The sequence below is a fragment of the Microtus pennsylvanicus genome, chromosome 7 (genome assembly GCF_037038515.1).
Source record: "Microtus pennsylvanicus isolate mMicPen1 chromosome 7, mMicPen1.hap1, whole genome shotgun sequence".
In the NCBI taxonomy this organism is placed as follows: Eukaryota; Metazoa; Chordata; class Mammalia; order Rodentia; family Cricetidae; genus Microtus; species Microtus pennsylvanicus.
In genome coordinates this window covers 32009558-32031249 of record NC_134585.1, presented here as the reverse complement: position 1 = coordinate 32031249, position 21692 = coordinate 32009558, and the positions used below count along the sequence as shown (strand labels likewise).

The 21692-nt window shown below is 44.7% G+C and overlaps 1 protein-coding gene across 6 annotated transcripts in view; it reads right to left on the bottom strand.

Moving 5' to 3' along the window:
* Aff3 (ALF transcription elongation factor 3) overlaps nucleotides 1–21692 on the bottom strand; it is a 498774-nt gene that overhangs the window by 159188 nt on the left and 317894 nt on the right. For all 6 annotated transcript variants that reach the window (XM_075980378.1, XM_075980381.1, XM_075980380.1 and 3 more), the window contains one exon: nucleotides 278–358. In XM_075980378.1, the coding sequence (XP_075836493.1) occupies nucleotides 278–358 (81 nt within the window). The remainder of the gene's footprint in view (nucleotides 1–277; nucleotides 359–21692) is intronic.

Genomic DNA, 21692 nt, shown 5'->3' with positions numbered 1-21692 from the left:
AAAATAATTTTATGGCTGGGCGGGGGGTCACCACAACATGAGAACTGTATTAAAGGGACTTAGGTAAAACAACCATTTTCAGAATACGGAAACATGAGGTCACAAGCTTGTTCACTGACCCACCTCAGTGAACACACACATCCTTACAAACTACCGAAGGCCAGAATCACAGGCCTCTGACAAACGTCTCAGGGAAAGAGATGCCGAAGGGCCAACATTCCGTCCGTGACAAATGTCCATACAGCACAGGTCTCTCTCTTGTGCTACAAGTGCTCACCTTATTTGGGAATGGAAACTTGCTAGGTTCCACCTTGCCAGGAGCTTGAATAGCAGAGAGTGGAGGAAGCCAGGTCATCTCCTAGAGGTGGGGGAGAAACAAACAGCATTTTCAGAGGACTCAACAGCAGACGCATGAAGAGTACTATGTGGGCATGCTTCATAGGGCACGAAGTGACAGGAATAAATGAAGGCCAAGAGGGAATGTTTACAACAGAGACTTGAAACTCATTTCTATGAAGTGTATCCTAGAACGGCCAGTTCTTGACTCCAAGGTTCTCCCTAAATACCTTAAAAGGAGAAGACCCTCTCATTTTTATGCCGTTCAAAAAGAGGTTCAGATTATTACACAGAATTCACAGGATGTTTCTGAAGGCATACTTAAGACAGTAGAATCTTAGTTGAGGTTTACTGGATGAATTGTCTAAACTATTAGAGATAAAGAAGAAATTCCCAACAAGTTCCATAGTCATTGCACTTCATAGGAAATGGGGGGGGGGGATGAGAGAAACAAGCCACATACACGGAGTACAGAGAGAAATGATGTCAACTTTAGAAGACAGTATTTAGAACACAACTTGAGCTCAGAGTGCAGACATCCGTCACAGGCTCTCTGACACTGCTCCTTGAGCTACGGGAGAGGGAGGGGGTCGTATTGCTCGCACTTTGCATTTCCCTTCAGCTGCCAGCAATAACGTATTAAGGGATTGAATTGACTTCTGATGACTGAGGGAATCAGTATAGTTTGAAAACAGGTTCTGAACCCTGCATTTTAATTGGCCTTCACTTTCAAAACTAAACAGGAATGAGCCAAAGTCGATGTTTTAAAAGGAAAAGACTTTTTGCTTTGTGGAAGAGAGGTTGTGTTCTCACCAACCTTTGGTAGGTAAGGTGTTGAGAAAGGATCCGTCAGAGTTTGGGAAATCGAAGGATGGTCTGTGGCTTCTTTCCCCAGGAACCCTCTTCTGCAGAACCTCAGATGGGGCAGATTTCACACAAGTTCCAAGGGAGGGTGAGTATTCTAAACCACCCAGGAAGGGTTTAATGGATCTCCGCCATCTCCCGCCTTGACACATATGTCACATGCGGGAGGGTTTAGCGATAAGCTTTCCACTGGTCCCTACTCCAGTCTGCACACACCAAATGACCCCACGTCCTTATCTCCTCACACCTCTCCTCTGAGGAAGTAGGACTGCTGGATTTGTACTGAGGGGGCATCCTTGCTCCCCAAGTAAGAAAGCTATCAAGACACACATGGGTTTTCTTTACTCCCGCTAACATGTTCTTTCTACCACTTGGCTCTTCCATAGTATAATCTCTCCTTTTTTCTTCACAAGTTTTCCCATTTCCTTTTTCATTTAAATTACTGGCTAGGATAAAGTGGTGTCAAATCTTCTACAGAGCAAGCTAGTCATCAATTATAAATACTTGACCCGTTCCCCCCCCCTCCATTATGAATTGTCTGAAGTGTCCTAAGACCACTCCAATTACTAGGTAGCTTTCTTTGCAATCAGTTTTTTATTCACAGTGTAATCTTGAGGGGTCAAAATAGATAAATAAAATATAAACTAATCACTCATGATAAACACCAGACTTGTATGTACACCCCCAACACGTTCAACTTCCCTCCGGTTATTGTATGCTCTTTATACATCGGCATGTTATATATGTTATGCAAGTTTTGTGTTTGTTATAAAAAGCCCAAAGATGAAGTATTTGTGTCCTTCTAGCTCTTCAGAAGTAAGTGACATAAGAGGTTAATGAACTATAAATGACTGAACTTTCTTAAGAACGTGTCCTACAAGTAACTTCTCACTAGTGGCACTTTCAGAAAGGAATTTACTATACAGTTCACACTAAACAAAGCTAGCAAACAAGCTTTAAGAAAGCACTGAGCTGTGATCCTGAGTAGAGCTGGTGTCCTCCTGTATCTGTATCCAGATCCCTGACTCAGTCCCTGTAGAACACTGACCTGTGGGCAGGCACAGGGCTTGGTCCACTGAGTTACAGCATTAGTGTATCAGCCCTCCACCGCGGATACTCACCGTCCACTACAGTTACCCTCACTGCGGATACTCACCGTCCACTACAGTTAGTTACCCTCCACTGCGGATACTCACCGCCCACTACAGTCACCCTCCACTGCGGATACTCACCGTCCACTACAGTTACCCTCCACCGCGGATACTCACCGTCCACTACAGTTACCCTCCACTGCGGATACTCACCGCCCACTACAGTTAGTTACCCTCCACCGCGGATACTCACCGTCCACTACAGTCACCCTCCACTGCGGATACTCACCGCCCACTACAGTTACCCTCCACCGCGGATACTCACCGCCCACTACAGTCACCCTCCACTGCGGATACTCACCGCCCACTACAGTTAGTTACCCTCCACTGCGGATACTCACCGCCCACTACAGTCACCCTCCACCGCGGATACTCACCGCCCACTACAGTTAGTTACCCTCCACTGTGGATACTCACCGCCCACTACAGTCACCCTCCACTGCGGATACTCACCGTCCACTACAGTCACCCTCCACTGCGGATACTCACCGCCCACTACAGTTACCCTCCACCGCGGATACTCACCGCCCACTACAGTTAGTTACCCTCCACTGCGGATACTCACCGCCCACTACAGTTAGTTACCCTCCACCGCAGATACTCACCGCCCACTACAGTTACCCTCCACCGCGGATACTCACCGCCCACTACAGTTAGTTACCCTCCACTGCGGATACTCACCGCCCACTACAGTTAGTTACCCTCCACTGCGGATACTCACCGCCCACTACAGTTAGTTACCCTCCACTGCGGATACTCACCGCCCACTACAGTTAGTTACCCTCCACCGCGGATACTCACCGTCCACTACAGTTAGTTACCCTCCACCGCAGATACTCACCGCCCACTACAGTTACCCTCCACTGCGGATAATCACCGCCCACTACAGTCACCCTCCACCGCGGATACTCACCACCCACTACAGTTAGTTACCCTCCACTGCGGATACTCACCGCCCACTACAGTTAGTTACCCTCCACTGCGGATACTCACCGCCCACTACAGTTACCCTCCACCGCGGATACTCACCGCCCACTACAGTTAGTTACCCTCCACCGCAGATACTCACCGCCCACTACAGTTACCCTCCACTGCGGATAATCACCGCCCACTACAGTCACCCTCCACCGCGGATACTCACCGCCCACTACAGTTAGTTACCCTCCACCGCGGATACTCACCGTCCACTACAGTTAGTTACCCTCCACTGCGGATACTCACCGTCCACTACAGTTACCCTCCACTGCGGATACTCACCGCCCACTACAGTCACCCTCAACTGCGGATACTCACCGCCCACTACAGTTAGTTACCCTCCACTGCGGATACTCACCGCCCACTACAGTCACCCTCCACCGCGGATACTCACCGCCCACTACAGTCACCCTCCACTGCGGATACTCACCGCCCACTACAGTTAGTCACCCTCTACTGCGGATACTCACCGCCCACTACAGTTACCCTCCACTGCGGATACTCACCGCCCACTACAGTTAGTTACCCTCCACTGCGGATACTCACCGTCCACTACAGTTAGTTACCCTCCACTGCGGATACTCACCGTCCACTACAGTTAGTTACCCTCCACTGCGGATACTCACCGCCCACTACAGTTAGTTACCCTCCACCGCGGATACTCACCACCCACTACAGTTAGTTACCCTCCACCGCGGATACTCACCGCCCACTACAGTTAGTTACCCTCCACTGCGGATACTCACCGTCCACTACAGTTACCCTCCTCTGCGGATACTCACCGTCCACTACAGTTAGTTACCCTCCACTGCGGATACTCACCGTCCACTACAGTTACCCTCCACTGCGGATACTCACCGCCCACTACAGTCACCCTCCACTGCGGATACTCACCGTCCACTACAGTTAGTTACCCTCCACTGCGGATACTCACCGTCCACTACAGTTACCCTCCAGTGCGGATACTCACCACCCACTACAGTTACCCTCACTGCGGATACTCACCGCCCACTACAATCACCCTCCACTGCTGATACTCCTCTTATTCCAGTAACACATGAGTTCCTTTCTCAGTTCCTTCCAAAGCATTCTCCTTTTCTTCCTTCAATTCTCAGGATTTGTTGTTTCATGCTGTATTTTTTTTATATGTACAAACCTCAATCAATGCCTAGATAGATACTCCTCAGATACTCCTCTTCCATGCTGAATAAAAATCATACTCAGGAGACACTCATACCTTTTTTACGAGCATCCTATCTCAACAGAATCAACAAATGGGAATCCTAATAACTGCTCACAAGGGTGCTTAGAAACACTTTATAAACACAAGCCCTTAAAGGACTGTAAGTTTTTCCGAGGCAAAGGAGCTACTTATGCTAGTGTGGGCTAAAGCATTTTACATAGTAGGTGCCCCACAGAAGCTGAGTGGAGCTGAACATCCACATGTCAATGCTAACTTACTTGCTAATATTGATTTAAGTACTGCCAAGCATTTCAATAGGATTTATCTATCTAACAAATCCTATCAAGCAAATAAATGAGCAGCATGGGTAAGAGATGCATGAGACACCCAAGTATATAATAATTTCCCCAAATATGAATTTTTATGACTAGTCAAGTAAGTTTCTAATGTAATACAAGTATAAAATGTTTTGTATGTATAATGTGCAATGGCTTTATGAAATACACTGTGTTTCATTGGCAAACTGTATTTACAAGGGGCAAACAGACATCTCTATTTCTCATCACTTACTAGCTGAGCAAGTCACAGCTCAGTACGCCATGTTTTGAAGTTTACTATCAACTGGATCTCTGCTTTGATATCTTAGGAGCAAAGGGAAAGGGAACATCATTTCATGAGTCAGGCCCAAAGATTAAATGAGATAATGGGCAAGATAACATGGCATAGAGCCCCGTATCTAAGCATTCATCAAGGATATCACTGGTTACTATCACACTGTTTCTGAATTCTTGCCTCCAAAATGAGAAATACAATTTATTTCTAAGCTTCAGTTGCTGGGGGCCTAAGACATAAGAACAGATGTAAGTATCTGTTTAAAAAATATCGAAATAAGGTATCATTCATATGTAATCTAGAGTTTAGTTAGTAAGTATTTACACAGATTGTATGTTATTAGAACTGAAGTTATTTAAAAATTATGATTCCTAAGGGTGATTTGCACTTTATTTTTGGGGAATGGTCCCTAGGTTTTCTGAAAAGAACATATCTGTGACAAAATAAAAGAAACTGATGAAGTAATAAGACCTGATAGAAATGAAATTTGTAACTTATTTGTGGCACTGATTTAAAGTATGAGCAAAGATCCCCCCCATCACATGATATTATCACTGCTATTGGTTATTCTCCATGACCCTATTGCCAAAGACACCATATATTTACATCAGGAAATCAAGCCGGTGCTCAAGTAGAAGCATCACCATCACTGACTAGTATTCATGGTGCTAGAAGTACTACACAAACTAACAGAGGAGAAAAGTCATCATCTATCTCACACAGCTCAACCTCTGTAGCCTGTAACAGCAACCTGTCAGCAAGGTATGGCCACTGGTGCAAGAGTGGCACAGACGTTATGAGATAACCTTTAAGGCCTGCTTCTCGAATTGCAACCCACAGTTGACACTGTTAATGAGGCCAAGGACCTGAGACTAGACAGATGAACAAAGGAATAAAATGACTCCTAATGACACATTGCTATAACCAGAGATCCGTGCATTGCTGAAGCATAATCAGAGATGCTTCTTACAGGAAATGGCAGTTAGCATGGAAATGCATAACTGGACAATGTGCCGAGAGCGTGGGAGCCCTCAGCTCTAAATGAGGTGTCCTTATCAAACCCCTCCCCTTAAAGCTCAGAGATCTATGTGGAAGTGGAGGCAGAAATGTTGTAAGAACCAGAGGTGGTGTATAACGCCATGGGAAGAGTGTTTTCCAGGCACAACAGGGCTAATGCATATGTGAACTCAGAGACTGTGATAGTATACAAGACCTGCATACGTTCAAACAAGACAACATCCCAACATGAAGAAGGGGAGATGGCACAAAGTTCCACCCCTAACAAGAAGCTACTTGGAATTTGTATTGGGTGGGGGAGAAGCAGTTTTCTTCAATGAAGTGAATACTCCAGATCATGCCTCATGCTTAGGAGTAGCTGACCAACACAAAGTGGACTCCACGGATTTTTTTTTTCATGTGCTCTTTTTTGTTTGTTTTTAAGAGAGAGAAAGAACATGAAGTTTGGTGTATGGGTGTGTGGGAAGAAGATCTGGGAGAAGTTTGGGGGAGAAAAAGAATATGATAATATATATTCTATGAAAATATATTTCGAATCAAGAAATAAAATAACAAATAACAAAGAATGAGCAAAGGTAAGAGTTCTCATTCTTGTTCAGTTTTTCCTCAGCTTGCCTCACATTATCTTCCTTATAGAGAAGAATAAATGTTGTGTCAAGGACAGGGACTCTCAGCCCTGCATCCAATGTCTCAGCTGCACACACTCCTGATACTGAATCAGTCCTTCTTCAGTATTCTGCACTATTTACAGCAAAGTCCCCCTTACCCATAGGTGATATATTCCAGGACCCCACAGGGGAAGCCTAGACCCGGATCACAAAGGACCCTATATACTATGTCTTTTTTTGTGCACCAAACCTGCCATCGAACCCTTTTATGACAGAGCCATTGCAACTCTAAATTCATAGGAGCTATAGGTGCCCACATGGACATGCACAACCCAAGACCATTCATGTATAGGCAAAGGGCTCATGGAATTCTCTCTCTCCGTGCCCAAACTGATGGCTACTGATGGCTATTGAGATGAAAGAGTCACTATCTTCAGATATATACCCCCTGGTGACCCTACCAGGCTCTCCCAGTTAAACAGACTTGTCACAAAGCAAAAATACATTATCGTGAAGAAGGGAATGTAGGGTAGAGGGATAGCAGGGGTAGGAGGGAGAGGTCTGTTGGCAAGGGGTGGCCATCTTCACAGGGTGGGTGACTAACTACAGCTGTGTTCTTGGAAACATTCTTTTCTCAATAGGACCATGGATTAACTCTGTCACTCGGGAGTAAAAAGGTTAAATGCTGAAGCTGCTATATATGTGTGGTCCTGGTAGTTATAGCTCAGAGCAGAATTTCATTTTCAGTTTCCACACTGGAATAACCACCCGGATTTTCAGCTACTTCACAGGTATCGTTCATGCTACGACACTCCCATCATGCGAGTGTCACCGCCAACAGATCACGATAATTCTCATTACCCTGCCAATTTCTCCTGTACAGGCAGCATACAAGAGCACTGCCCTCTGGGGAAGGGGGTAGCACTTTTCCAAGTCTTGGACTTGGAGGGACTGGTGCCAGTCTGGAAATAAGAGGAGAAAAATAAATGCCCTTTATCTGGTAGATCTGAAGAGTTTATCTTAACCGTCAACCCACATAGGGCGCCCGAGGAAGAGGCCAGCATTGGCCTTCACATATACACTTCAGATCCAGGCATGAAGGTTAGCTGGCTTTTCTCAAGGCAAGGCAGCCAGAGCCAAGAACAGAAATTCAAAGATATCTTAATCTACTACTTTATGGTTGAAGGGCCTAGAGCTTGGCAAGCAAGAAACAATGCAATGCCAGGGTTTTGGAACTCAATGCAAGCTGTCTACAGTGAAGTTGGTTGGGCATCAAGGGGTAAAAATGGACAGTCTAGTGGAATCAGTCTAAGAAACAGCATTCAACTCCAATTTCAAAGACTAACAAAAATAATAAAAATCACCATTTTTTTAAAAAAAAAAATGGAAACACTACTCACAGAAAGCTTCTGGACAAAAAGTAGTACATGCTGGGGGAAAATGTACCTTCTAAAAATATTTACTTTAAAAAAAAATTCTACAGTGAAGGTTGCTAAACTGCCAGGGGCCACAACTGCAATTGATTTGTATGTGGATATGAACAAATGATTGATGATAACTTAAAGACAGAATTATAAAAACCATAGTGAATTTTTATTTCTTGAAACTTAAAATGCAGGAACAGGGTCAGTATGAGTCAATACTAACCACGAAGGAGAGCCTTGGGTATTAAAGAGAAATCATTCTGAGACCCCACAGATATCAAGAGCTGTCAAAATCGTCCTCATCGTACATACCATAGTAGCTGCATCAAGCCTGTGCACATCTTCTCAGACACTGTAAATCATCCACAGATGACTTTCAGTACCAATACAATCTACTTTTCACAATACTTGTGAAAAGCTGTTGGCGTATACTGCCAAAGAAATAAGAGTTTCTACCTGCTCACCAGAGATGCAGTCCTTTCTGTGAGTATTTCTGATTAGTGGATGATTGGATTCAAGAATGCAGAGCCCAGTGATGCTGAGGGCCCTGTTGTAGGAGGTCCTTCCGCTCCTCCAGACAATAGCCGCTGAGATACCAGCCCATTGGGGCGTGGTCTCTCTCTTTTAAAAAAACGGTGTCTTCCCTCCTCGCTCTCTCTTACTTCCTGCTCCGCTTCCGGTGACTAGACTCCTTCCTGATTGTGCAGAGGGCTGTTGTCTGGGACGGTGATCTGTAAGTTTTTTCCCCTTTAAATAAATACCACCTTATTAATCATAATTCCAAACTGCTGTGGGATTGTTTGTGACTTACGCCTTCACCTGGCTGCCCAACATGTGGACAACTGTATCCACAGAAAGCCTGAGAAAGCTTGGGAAAGAATAGAGTAAAGCATGTTTTCTTGGTAGCAGCAATTTCTCGGGTCTGCTCTGCTTGCTAGAAGCAAGCGCTCTCATCTAAGAGAGGCTTCCTGACTCAGCTTTAGCTGCAAAACCCTGCAGCTCTTTTAAGAGGTCCTGCCATGCAACACTTAAATGGTGTTGATGAAAAGCTGAACACATGCTTTTCTGTTTTCAGCTGTAGCAGGAAAAAAGCTGCGCCGTTTAAAAATGCTGGCTTTCTGGGCTGTCCTGCCAGGGCAAACTCTGACTGTTTGAGGCAGGAGGGCAGACTACAGAAAGAGGACTTGAGTGTTGTCTGTGGACATAATGCTGCAACTTACTTGCTGGCACGGACCTTGAAATGCCATAGAGTTGTAGCAGTAGACATGGCTACAGCCAGTACCTCAGCCATGAGGTTGGAAAGCTAAGGAATGGGCTGGATCTAGCTGCCAAAGGCACGGCTTTAATCTTACCCATATTACTCCGTAATTTAAAGACTCGTTTGGTCACAAAAAGAGAGATATACAGTAAAGAGAGATTCAAAGACAAAGAAAATTTCTAAATGATATACAGTGTGTTAAAAATATATGCAGGCTAAAAGGTAAAGTTCTGAAAAGTAAAAAAAGGAAGAAAGAAAGTAGTTGGGTGTGGTAGTACACACCTTTAATCCCAACACTTGGGAGGCAGAGGTAGATTGACCTCGGAGTTGAACTCTGTGACTTCAAGGTGTGGTAGGACACACCTTTAATCCCAATGCCTGGGAGGCAGAGACAGGCGGATCTCTGAGAGTTCAAGGACAGCCTGGTCTACAGAGTTATTCCAGGACAAAGATATACAGAAAAACTGTCTCAAAAAGTAAAAATAAACAAAATAGAGTTAAAATAAAGCCGTACCAAGATGGAAAATAAACAGAGAATTTTGATACTGTATGCTATTATGCTCTCTTTGAATTGTTTGAATGCTGAGGAAGGAGCAACAGATGCCAAAATATATTTGTTTATAAATGCTGCTGAACTAATCCAACATAGATATTTTGAAAATGCCTTGACTTTGAAATTTGGATCTAAGGACATGATGCTTTGGAAAAGAGTTTCTTATTTTGTTTTCACAGAGGATGAGAGTCTGTGGATTGCTTCTATCCCAATAAGGTATGATGGACCACGTCCTCCTGAAGGGTTGCTGTGAACACCTTCAAAAAATTACTTCACTCAACTGCCAACTGACATGAAACTAGCACACAGGTTATCCCATAAATGACCTGAATAACAGCACCCCCATTCAGCAGGAAGTAGTTTGGAGAGAAATAAGTGTGCCCATATTCCCAAATATTGTTTATAAATGTTTTTTACATTTAAAAGGGGATATGATATAGATATGAATAATTTACATTGATATGGATTTTGCTTTAGTGATTTAAATTTAAGGTCAATTTTGTTATATGTATATGTATTTCTGATCTTGATTAGGGTATTATGATTGTGTAGTTCACTTAAAAATGTAATGTATATAGGTTGTTAATAGATAATCATAATAGTCAAGTTTGTAGTTATGTTAGTTAGATTTTCTAGATGTACATAGATATATTTTAGATAGACATTCTTCATATCTTTCAAAGACTACAGAATAGGACATTTAATGTTTTAATAACTTAGGGCTTTTCATGACAATGAGACATGTCTGCTCCTGGCAGCACCAATCTACTTCAAGAGGAAGATGGGCATCGAAGAGGATCCTTATGGAGTTTGATAGCCATTTGGGCAAGAAACTGCTCTTGCCTGAACTATTGCATAAACTGGACACAGAGAACCCACAGAGAGAGGACTGCTGAACTTGCCTAAAGGTGAGATGATCTTTCGGGGTTCCTGATTAATGAAAGAGTCTGCGAGACATTCTGTAGGACACAGCAGAAAATGACTGAACTGTCTTTGAAATTTCCTGCTTCATGGAAATGTCTGCTGGACATTATGGGCCTGAAGGCCGAAGACAGATGCCCCAATGGTACAAAAGAACTTTGGGTGACTGTCCAGGCAGCGAGATGTCTCTGTCATTTCTAGAGTTTGAAAGTTGCTTATTTCTTGTTTGCTTAGGTAATATTGTATCTTTCTGGAGTCTTTGATGGAGTTGAAGAATAGTTAGTTATAGTTATAGTTTTCCTTAGTTATGATAAAGACAAAATAGATGTAAATATTGTAATTTTTACTTGATAACTGTTTTGTTATATGTAATTTTGCTATGTTAAAGTTAAAGCCTTCCTTTTTTTTTTGTTTAAACAGAAAAAGGGGAAATGATGGAGGAAGGTTAAAAAATTGGTTAAAAAATAAAGAAACTGCTTGGCCCTCATAGGTTAAAACATAGGTGGGAGGAGTAAACAGAACAGAATGCTGGGAGGAAGAGGAAGTGAGCTCAGAGGCCATGCTCCCCTTTCCCAGGCAGATGCCATGAAGCAAGCTGCCAGGTCAGACATGCTGAATCTTTCCCGGTAAGACTGATGCTACACAGATTATTAGAGATGGGTTGATTGGGATATGAGAATTAGCCTGTAAGGGCTAGAGTTAATGGTCCAAGCAGTGTTTAAAAGAATACAGTGTCCGTGTAATTATTTCGGGTTTAAAGCTAGCCAGGCAACTGGAGCTGGGGTGGCAGGAACACCGCCCGCAGCTCCTACAACAGGGCCCATGACGTATCTTTTGGTATCATGCAGAAAGAGCATGCCATGTGGATGGATAAATGCAAAATACACAAGGCCTGCAGATAGAAACACTGAGGGTCCTTGCTTGTAAGAGTCCCATTGGGCAAAAAGCTGAGGACAAAAAGCACGCAGCCTTCATTTTACTTGTGCTGTCTAAAGTGCTGCTTGATGAAACAACACAGATCCCACACAGCAGAAAACCCACTTTGCATCTCTTGGACTTGAGCTGTCCCCAGAAACGCAGAATTCTCCACCTAAAAGAAAGTCAAGACATGACTCTCTGCTTGTTGTTTTCATGTTAGAGGCCTAAATTCGGACCTTTGGGAAGATCCCGTGTTGTAGGTACAGTTGTATCATTGTGGGGTGGGAACACAGGAGAAACCCGTTTTACTCTCTGGTACCCCAATGTTAAAGGAGTCCTTATTATATACATTCAGGACCTTTTGCAGCAATTAAAAAAAATACACTTTAAACTTTATTTTTAAATGCACCTGGCTCTCTATGTCACTTTACTACTTGTGTTTAATAAACACTAGCATTTCCATTCCTCAGTCTATGGGTTGTTTTTATAACTCTTGGTGGATTACAACATTAAGGTAGGAGAATTTAAATTGGGTCCTCAGAATTTAAAAGCAGATGGCTTTGCCATGCAGAGCACAGCTGCCAGGCTGGATGACCCCTGTTCATGCCAGGTGACAATAACTCCAACCCACACACCCGTTAGTCTCCTATATGTGCTTCTGATGAGATACGGTAATTGGATTAATTTGAAATTAAAAATTCTTTTTAAACCTAAAGAATATGTATTTGAAGAACACTGGGGAGTGTTCCCCAAATTTTGAGCCTGGACTTGGTTCTTCTCTGTGCCGTTTCTGAGAATCACATTAAATCTAGGTGGGCAAATTGAGGGGAAAGGTCACAGTATTTATTAATTGTACTGCTATCATCTTATTTTTGACTCATAATACCTTTTCAGGACAGCATAAATACACAGAAATTAGCCCCCTGATAGACACACAGGTTATAATCAATCTTTGAACTATGGTTTGCAACCATCACATTGCTCTTTCATACACAGCTAAAGAAAAAGATGGCATGCATTACTCTGAAGAGACAGGAAGATTATGGGGGCAAAAAGGGAGGTGGTAAACACTTTTTGGCCGTGTTTCCATGTAATCTATCCCCAAACCTACTTCCATAAGCATGCAGGGAAAACACATTTGACAAACTCCTATGTAGTCAATCTCAGAAGGGCGGAACAGGACCAGGGCTGGTGTATGGGGAACCTCAGGTTATACTGGTCCTGTTACAGACCAGCTGAAAGACCTTGCGTGGATAGATTTTCCCCAACTATTACTGCTGTCATCTACAAGATGATATTAACCATAGCTAAAGGATTAATAAAAACAGTGGTAAGTATACAAAGCATCCAGAATGTCTGTCACACAGTATGTACTCGGTCAATAAGATTTATTAGTATAATACCAACTTTATAATTACTGTTGGCAGCTTTTGGCTTGGGCCCTGTGAAGAGAAAGGATAAATAAAGGAGGCATTTATGAGTTTGTTTTTTAATCTATTTTACTCAGTTAATTATTTAATATTTAACTGGTAAATTATTCATAGTCAAATAAAAGGCATAATAAAAGTATGCTTATTAAACAATAATTTGCTTTCCCACTCCCTTGCCACTGAAGGGAGGGAGAGTGAGCCTTTGTGTCTGGGGTGTCTCTCCAAAGAGATACGTAAGAGCAATCAGGGTCCACCATCTTCTAAGAGCTGGTGTGTGGTGTTTAGGAGCTGGAAGCATCACCTTTAGGCCTATGGAAAACCCCCCAGCACAGCAAGGAGAGGTTATGAGAAGGTACAGCGGTCTGAGCTCTCCTCAGCTAACTGCAGAGCAGGTGGAACATGCTGTGATCACAGAAGTGCAGGCTTCTGCACTGTAGTGACAGGGCAGGTGATAGGCAAGACTGGCCACAAACAAACCCGAGCTGCCGGGACCAGGAGAAAAGCCCCAGGTATGGTGCATTTCTTACTCAAAGTGTGAAGGTGAGGCCAGTCCTGCCCACGGCACAGGTCCATCACCTCTCAAATGTTTCCCAGCTATGGTGCCTTTGACTATTCTGGCTTCTGTCTCCAGGAGACTCCATTACTTGCAGAGGATGCATTTCAGGACTTCAGGGAATGCTTGAAATCTTACATTTAACTGTGTTTATTCCTATGTATACACCTACAAATTTAACAGCTCCTCCTCCCCCTCTCAGCTGTGCTTGGGGACATTGTTAAGTAATTACCTAAACACCAGCCCAGTGATAGGATGATAGTGGATTGTGATAACCAACAGGGCCACTAAGTAATCAACAGGCTGGTAGTGTATGCAGGATGAACACACTAGACAAAAGGAAGATTCTTCCTAGGTGGCATGGAGCAGGGCAGGGAGAGATTTTATTACATGAGTCAGTTTGGGGCACAACTCAAATGGTTTATCTACAGTTACTAGATAAGCCAGTCTGATCTATAAGAGTTAGTTTCAGAACAGCCAGGACTGTTACACAGAGAAACCCTGTCTCAAAAAACCAAAAATTAAAAAAAAATTAAAATCAGGAGCCAGGGAAGACAACAACAATAGCACTGTGCATCAGCACAAAGGCTCAAATGCTCAGCTGCATTTCTCAGGGCCATTTAGCATCTTAAGCGGGGGTGGGGGTGGGATGTCTAGGGATCCCAGGCCTGGATGGGGCACCTGCACCCTCTGCCTTCACTAGAACCGTGTGGGGGCTCCTGACTTAAGACTTTGGTAGGTATGTGTCTCTATTCCAGATTTGATGTCATTTTTAATGTCACATGGGATACGTGGTCTGTTTAGATCATATGATCTCACTTTAATTTTTTAATGTAGTTACATAGTATCTTCATGGTATTTTTCTGCTTGGATAAATTATGCTTTTTATTTGAAAGTGAAACATGAAAAAAAAATTTAAGAGCAGGAGTGTGGAAACCCTCTAGGATATTACCATCTATGAAGTCTACAGTGAACAGCGCTAAACACTGTGTACCAATACCACTTTCACGTGAATACACACTAACCTGGAAGTCACACACGAATATATGCATTTGTATTCATTTGTATGCGCCTGCAACTGTGTGGATGCATGTGGGCTGGTGCAGGAGCCTGTTGCAGTTTCTCCTCCCACTCACTGATGTGTAATGGGGTCATGCTGTTGGGTGATCTGCTCTCTCTCATTGAACGCCTCCATTTCACAGTACCATCTAGGATGTACCTCCTTAAGGGATGCCTGGGGGTGACGCTGTTTGTTTCACTCATGTGACACATCTGCATTGTGGTCATTTATTTCTTCATCGCTACAAATGATGCTTTGGCAAAAATCCCTGTACCTGTATCTATTTGCAGTTCTTTATTCTTCAATAGCATTTATTCTTTGAGTAAATTTCTAGTTCAAAAGGCATAAATACTTACGATTTTAATATATTATCAAAGTTCCCCTTTAATCTATCAATTTATATCTCCCCAACATTGTACATCTTCACAGACAGTCCCTGTTTCTAATCATTCTGATATTCTCTTTAAAAGACGTTTTTACATTACTGCCAATCTTCCAGGAAAAAGATCATTTCATTGTAGTTTTAACTATGCCTTTAATTATCAATATACCGCATTTATTGGATAGTCACTTCTTATTCATATCCCTTGCCTGTTTTGATGTATGAATATATGCCTTTCCACACTGTTGTTTAAAGACTACTTTGGGAACACAGGAAATTAATGACTTGTTTTACCAGTTGGCTCATTATATATTTTCCATATTATACATACATAGAAAAAACTCCCGATGTAAAAATGAGTAAGATACTTGGAAGAAAAGGAATAACTTTTGAGGAAAAAAAAAGGTGAGTAATAAAATTTTACTGCTGAGAGGCAGGCTTAATGCTTTTCTGCGTTGCACAGTTACAAAAGCACATGACAGGCACACTTCACTGCCTGGTGGTAAACTTAATGCTGAATCAAAGAAACAGATTTCTAAGCATATTTGGTGTGATAAAACCTTAAACAGGCCACCACAGTAATGCTCCTCTTGAGCCCTTAGAAATGCTAACAGGAAGGTGATTGTCTCCCAGAAACTCAGCATGGTGTCGGCCACCAAGAGATACAGCAGAGACCAGAGATGGCAGCACTCTTGTTCTTAAACTGCTGGAAGATAGAAAACATGCCAGGCCAAACCTCTAAACACACACGCACACCAGCCCTCCCAGCATGCTGCTGACTTTTTGGGGTGCCAAAGTATCTACAACTCTATTATGGTAACAGTTTCACAATATTGTGCATTTACCAAATTGACTACTTCATATTTTTTTGCAACTTTCTTATTTAACATCATGACTTCCTTCTGCAGACAGATGCATTATATGGAAAGTATACAATGACCCAATTGGCGAAATGTGTCATTATTTTCCTATATTCCCAAAGTATTCCTCGAAAAAAAAAGCCACAAAAAATGTACCTTCAGATATCATTGAGTCACATGTTGGGAACAGGCTGCATTTTGGCACAGGGATACCTCTATAAAGATGTGAAAATGGAGTGATTCCCTGGAGTAGAACTATGCACTGCAGATCAGAGCAGACGGGTTAAGAGAAGCCTGGGCAGATTTCAGGTGGAGAAGATGTAGCACATTTGGGAGAGGTTAAAAATCCAGTGTGACACCATGACCTTGCGTGTGGTGGTGGTGGTGGTGGAGGCACAGTGGGGTCCAGACAGATAAAATACCAAAGAAAAGGAGTGTCCAAGTCACGGACAGGCTGAGAACCAGCTATTCTGATTTAGCCGTGAGCAGTAAGACACCTCAGGTCTGCATGCCTGCTGCTCCATACTACACAAACTAGAGCAGCCAATTTCCAAAAAAGCAAGTTAAGTTTTATGTGATTCCTATGATATCCGTGTCTTAAAATCATGGCTCTTCCAGATACTTCAAAGGCCCCAGAGAAAGAATCACATCACATAAACAAGTCGAGGTAACACTGGATTTAGAATGAGGACACTTTAATTCAGGTCTCAGAGCTACAGAAAACCATGGAACCTAGGGGTTACGTCTCTCCAAGCAAGGATGCCTGCTTATAGAAGACTTGGGTGGCCTACCTCAGCCACAGAGTCACCCTGCAGCACATTGGAATGCAGTCTATGTCATCTTACTCCCATTTGTAAGACTGATTAGAGCATCTAACGGGAATTGCGGAACAGAAGAGTCCGTACAGGTAGCACACATATCCTTCCGAATGCAGAACAGTTCACTTCAGTAGGGCTGCACACACAGTCCCGAGAGATTCACAGCACTCCGAGTCTCTCACGGGTACTCTAGGCTCTCTTCTCTGACCCCGCATGCAACATGATTGGGACAAAAGAAAAAGACAGGAAGACAGTAGTAGTGTGGAGATGTGGGCCAGGTGTCAGGGGCATGAGTGTACAATTGGAGCCAGGACGACCTGCTCTGTCCCTAGCCAGACTATGTACTTGGCTCATTGGATATCTGGCTTCTCATCAGTGAATTCCATGAAAAGAGAACATAGGAGTCAAAGTGTTTACAAAAAGGAGAAAATTGGGTGGGGCAGCTTTCCCAAGTGCTAGAAAGTATTTACTCTGGAAATGTGTAAGGTATGTCACTAAGACCCTCCCACTCTCAGGTTCTGCCATACTTACCTCATTTTCCCTGTGACACTTGTTCTTTCTTCTCTTTTAAGGGGGCATAGTGGCATTTTAAAATGTACTCTCACAAGCCTGAACTGATTTGGTTAAAGTCCACTACCATTTTACATCAGAGTCGAACCTCCTGTCTTAATTTGTAAATTCTCCTCTGCATGAAAAAGCTAAGGTTTTCGTCTCCAAGTCATTCTCAAACCAGGTGTCACAAAAGGTGCTGCCTACAGGCATGGTAGGGTAGACCACTGGGAAGGGAAAGAGACAAGCATGGAGGATAGACCACAGGGAAGGCGAAGACACAGGCATGGTAGGGTAGACTAGAGGGAAGGGGAAGACACAGGCATGGTAGGGTAGACCACAGGGAAGGGAAAGAGACAGGCATGGTAGGGTAGACCACTGGGAAGGGAAAGAGACAGGCATGGTAGGGTAGACCACTGGGAAGGGGAAGACACAGGCATGGTAGGGTAGACCACTGGGAAGGGGAAGACACAGGCATGGTAGGGTAGACCACTGGGAAGGGGAAGACACAGGCATGGTAGGGTAGACCACAGGGCAGGGGAAGACACAGGCATGGTAGGGTAGACCACAGGGAAGGGGAAGACACAGGCATGGTAGGGTAGACTAGAGGGAAGGGGAAGACACAGGCATGGTAGGGTAGACCACAGGGAAGGGGAAGACACAGGCATGGTAGGGTAGACCACTGGGAAGGGAAAGAGACAGGCATGGTAGGGTAGACCACAGGGAAGGGGAAGACACAGGCATGGTAGGGTAGACCACTGGGAAGGGGAAGACACAGGCATGGTAGGGTAGACTAGAGGGAAGGGGAAGACACAGGCATGGTAGGGTAGACCACAGGGAAGGGGAAGACACAGGCATGGTAGGGTAGACCACTGGGAAGGGAAAGAGACAGGCATGGTAGGGTAGACCACAGGGAAGGGGAAGACACAGGCATGGTAGGGTAGACCACAGGGAAGGGAAAGAGACAGGCATGGTAGGGTAGACCACTGGGAAGGGAAAGAGACAGGCATGGTAGGGTAGACCACTGGGAAGGGGAAGACACAGGCATGGTAGGGTAGACTAGAGGGAAGGGGAAGACACAGGCATGGTAGGGTAGACTAGAGGGAAGGGGAAGACACAGGCATGGTAGGGTAGACCACAGGGAAGGGGAAGACACAGGCATGGTAGGGTAGACCACAGGGAAGGGGAAGACACAGGCATGGTAGGGTAGACCACAGGGAAGGGGAAGACACAGGCATGGTAGGGTAGACCACAGGGAAGGGGAAGACACAGGCATGGTAGGGTAGACCACAGGGCAGGGGAAGACACAGGCATGGTAGGGTAGACTAGAGGGAAGGGGAAGACACAGGCATGGTAGGGTAGACCACAGGGAAGGGGAAGACACAGGCATGGTAGGGTAGACCACTGGGAAGGGGAAGACACAGGCATGGTAGGGTAGACTAGAGGGAAGGGGAAGAGACAGGCATGGTAGGGTAGACTAGAGGGAAGGGGAAGAGACAGGCATGGTAGGGTAGACTAGAGGGAAGGGGAAGAGACAGGCATGGTAGGGTAGACCACTGGGAAGGGAAAGAGACAGGCATGGTAGGGTAGACCACAGGGCAGGGGAAGACACAGGCATGGTAGGGTAGACTAGAGGGAAGGGAAAGACATAGGCATGGTAGGGTAGACTAGAGGGAAGGGGAAGAGACAGGCATGGTAGGGTAGACTAGAGGGAAGGGGAAGACCATCAGTCCTGATGTAGACTAAAAGCTGGCAGTCAACTTTCCCAGCCTGCTACACTGTATCTTGGGATCATTTTAGTCTGAAGGAATACCTGAAACAAAGGGTCCAAGAGCTAATGTTGTGGCCTCCAGCTGCTCCTTGCTTGAGTCTCTATCTGGCTCATGGGAAGAAGGCTCAGCGAATCCCACCTGCAGGCTTCATTCAGCCCTGGCACGTTACCTTCGGATCTCACCTTAAGACTCACATTACTCAGGAAACCTCTCCCGTCTACCTCCTTTTCCTAAGTACAGAACAGGCATGTTTGGGGTAACATGGCTTCCGACGCCCCCTTTCTCTGTATCTAGAGCACTCACTGTTTGCAGTTCACAGTGGGTCCACTGAGCGGGGACACAGGTAGGCACTGAGGGATAAGCACTTCGTTTTGGTCATGGCCTTGTGCTCAGAGACTGGCTTAGAGTGGAGAGAGGAGCTCCTTAGAGAACCATGGAGAGTTAACAGGTGAGAGAGCTCGAGTTCCACCACGCTTGTTCTGCTCACACTGTTTCTGGCTTCTCTGTGTACTGTGTATGTATAGATGGGTGGAGGTGTGGGCGATCTCAGCAGTCAGAGTGGGACTGAATATGAGTGTTAAGCGCCCCTTAATAAAGTGGTCAACGAGACCGAGCTCTTCTGGACTGGAATCCCAGGCAGAGTGCTAAGCCCCCGGTGGTCTCAAGTTGTGAAAGCTAACTGAGGATTTCTGAGATATGAGGAACACATTCGAGGATTCAGTTTCCCAATTTCCAAGGACTGTAAGTCATTCCTAGAAGAGATTAAAAACTCCAAACACATTTTCCCCTAAAATGAAGCTACTAGCTATCACCGAGAGGGAATTCAATCACTATCTACTGACCCGACTTTATTCACAGGGAGGCAAACCTTAGTCCGGTTCCATGCAGCATAAAATTCAAAACAAATCTGATGCTTTAAAAATATCAATCTCCCACAGAAGGACAATAAAAGAATATATCAGCAAGAGATGGGAGAAAAAGAGGGAAGGGGACCACTGGAAATACACTTCTCAGAGGGGCTTCAAATCACACAGGGAGAAAAGGGAGCACGTTCCACATCCCTGGGATCTCTCATAACCGCTCGCATTGGCTGCACATAGCCAGCAGAGTCAGAATTATTTTGGGAAAATTTCAAGAACTTTAAAATAGAGATTTTGGATTTTTTTTTTTTAAGAATAGGGGTCAGTCTGTTTACCTAGTATAGACAGATGGCTGTGTTTATGTACTCAGAGGAGCAATGCAGAGAGATTCCAGAGTTCCAGATGAGGTGCCTTTGCCAAGAACGCGCTTCAGGTTGGCAGAAGGCAGACACCCTGTATTGGGTAAATATTTAGCAACATGCAGGAATTTTCAACACTAATATCTCATTTGTAGTGGAGCATGCTTTACTTTATAGCCTGATGCAATCTCTTTCCCTGTTCTGTTTTACAAGCAATGATAAAAATCAAAACATAATCACCTGTCGAGGATGACTCCTGCACCTGTGACGTGCATGTCAAGCTGCAGTCCTAATTAAGCAGCGGGATTGGGCGTGGGAAAGCGGGGCCCTTCCCACTATCTCCACTCTGGGCTCACAAAGGAGCACTGGTATAACAAAAACAAAAATCTACTAAAATAATCTTTTATTATTCAAGTCTGTGCAACAAAGAGCTCCAGCTGGAGCTCAGTGGTCGCCTCCAGCCAAATTCGAGTGGGCTCAGCTCTGAGGCATATGAGAGCGGCCCTGCCGGAGGGAGGGATGAGACCACCACCAGCACCAGCTGGCTTTGTGCAGGGCCATGTGCGGCGTGTGTCCCAGGGCACAGAAGACACAAATAACGGGCTCTTTTCTGAATGAGCTGACAGCAGGCAGGCAGACAGGAACCTACCAACACACGTGTACGGATAGATGTAATTCCCATAGTCACAAGCCACAAATCCAAATGCCGCAGTGGGGGGCAATACGTGGAAGGGAGTGACATCGGAGCTTGCTGTGAACACATCAGTCAGGAACACAGGAAAGAAGCTGGGTGTAAACAACAGACCGGGACTCCGTGCCAAGTTCCTGTAGGGTTCTCCTCTCTACCTGCCTGTGACCCAGGCACCTCCTAGGAGAATGCCACTGGAGATAGCTGCCGGCACTTTCTACCCAGAGCAAAGTTTCCATTCCCCCAAAGTGCTGCACCGTCCCGCCTACTTGAGACCTGGACCAGCTGGCAGCAGACCAAGGCTGTCTGTTCCAAGGCCTGAGACCCTACGCCATGGGCTTCAATGGACTGTGCTATGATGGGCTGGGCTTAGGGGCAGGGTCCTGAGGAGTCAGGGGTCTTCTGGCTTTATCTCCAAGAAGGAGATCCTGCCTTGACACTCATGCCCCTGAACTGCAACACAGGTGTATCATTCTCATCTGCCTGGCTTTGAACATTTCTATTTGAAAGTTACTCTCCACCTTCTCTATCCATTTAGTTC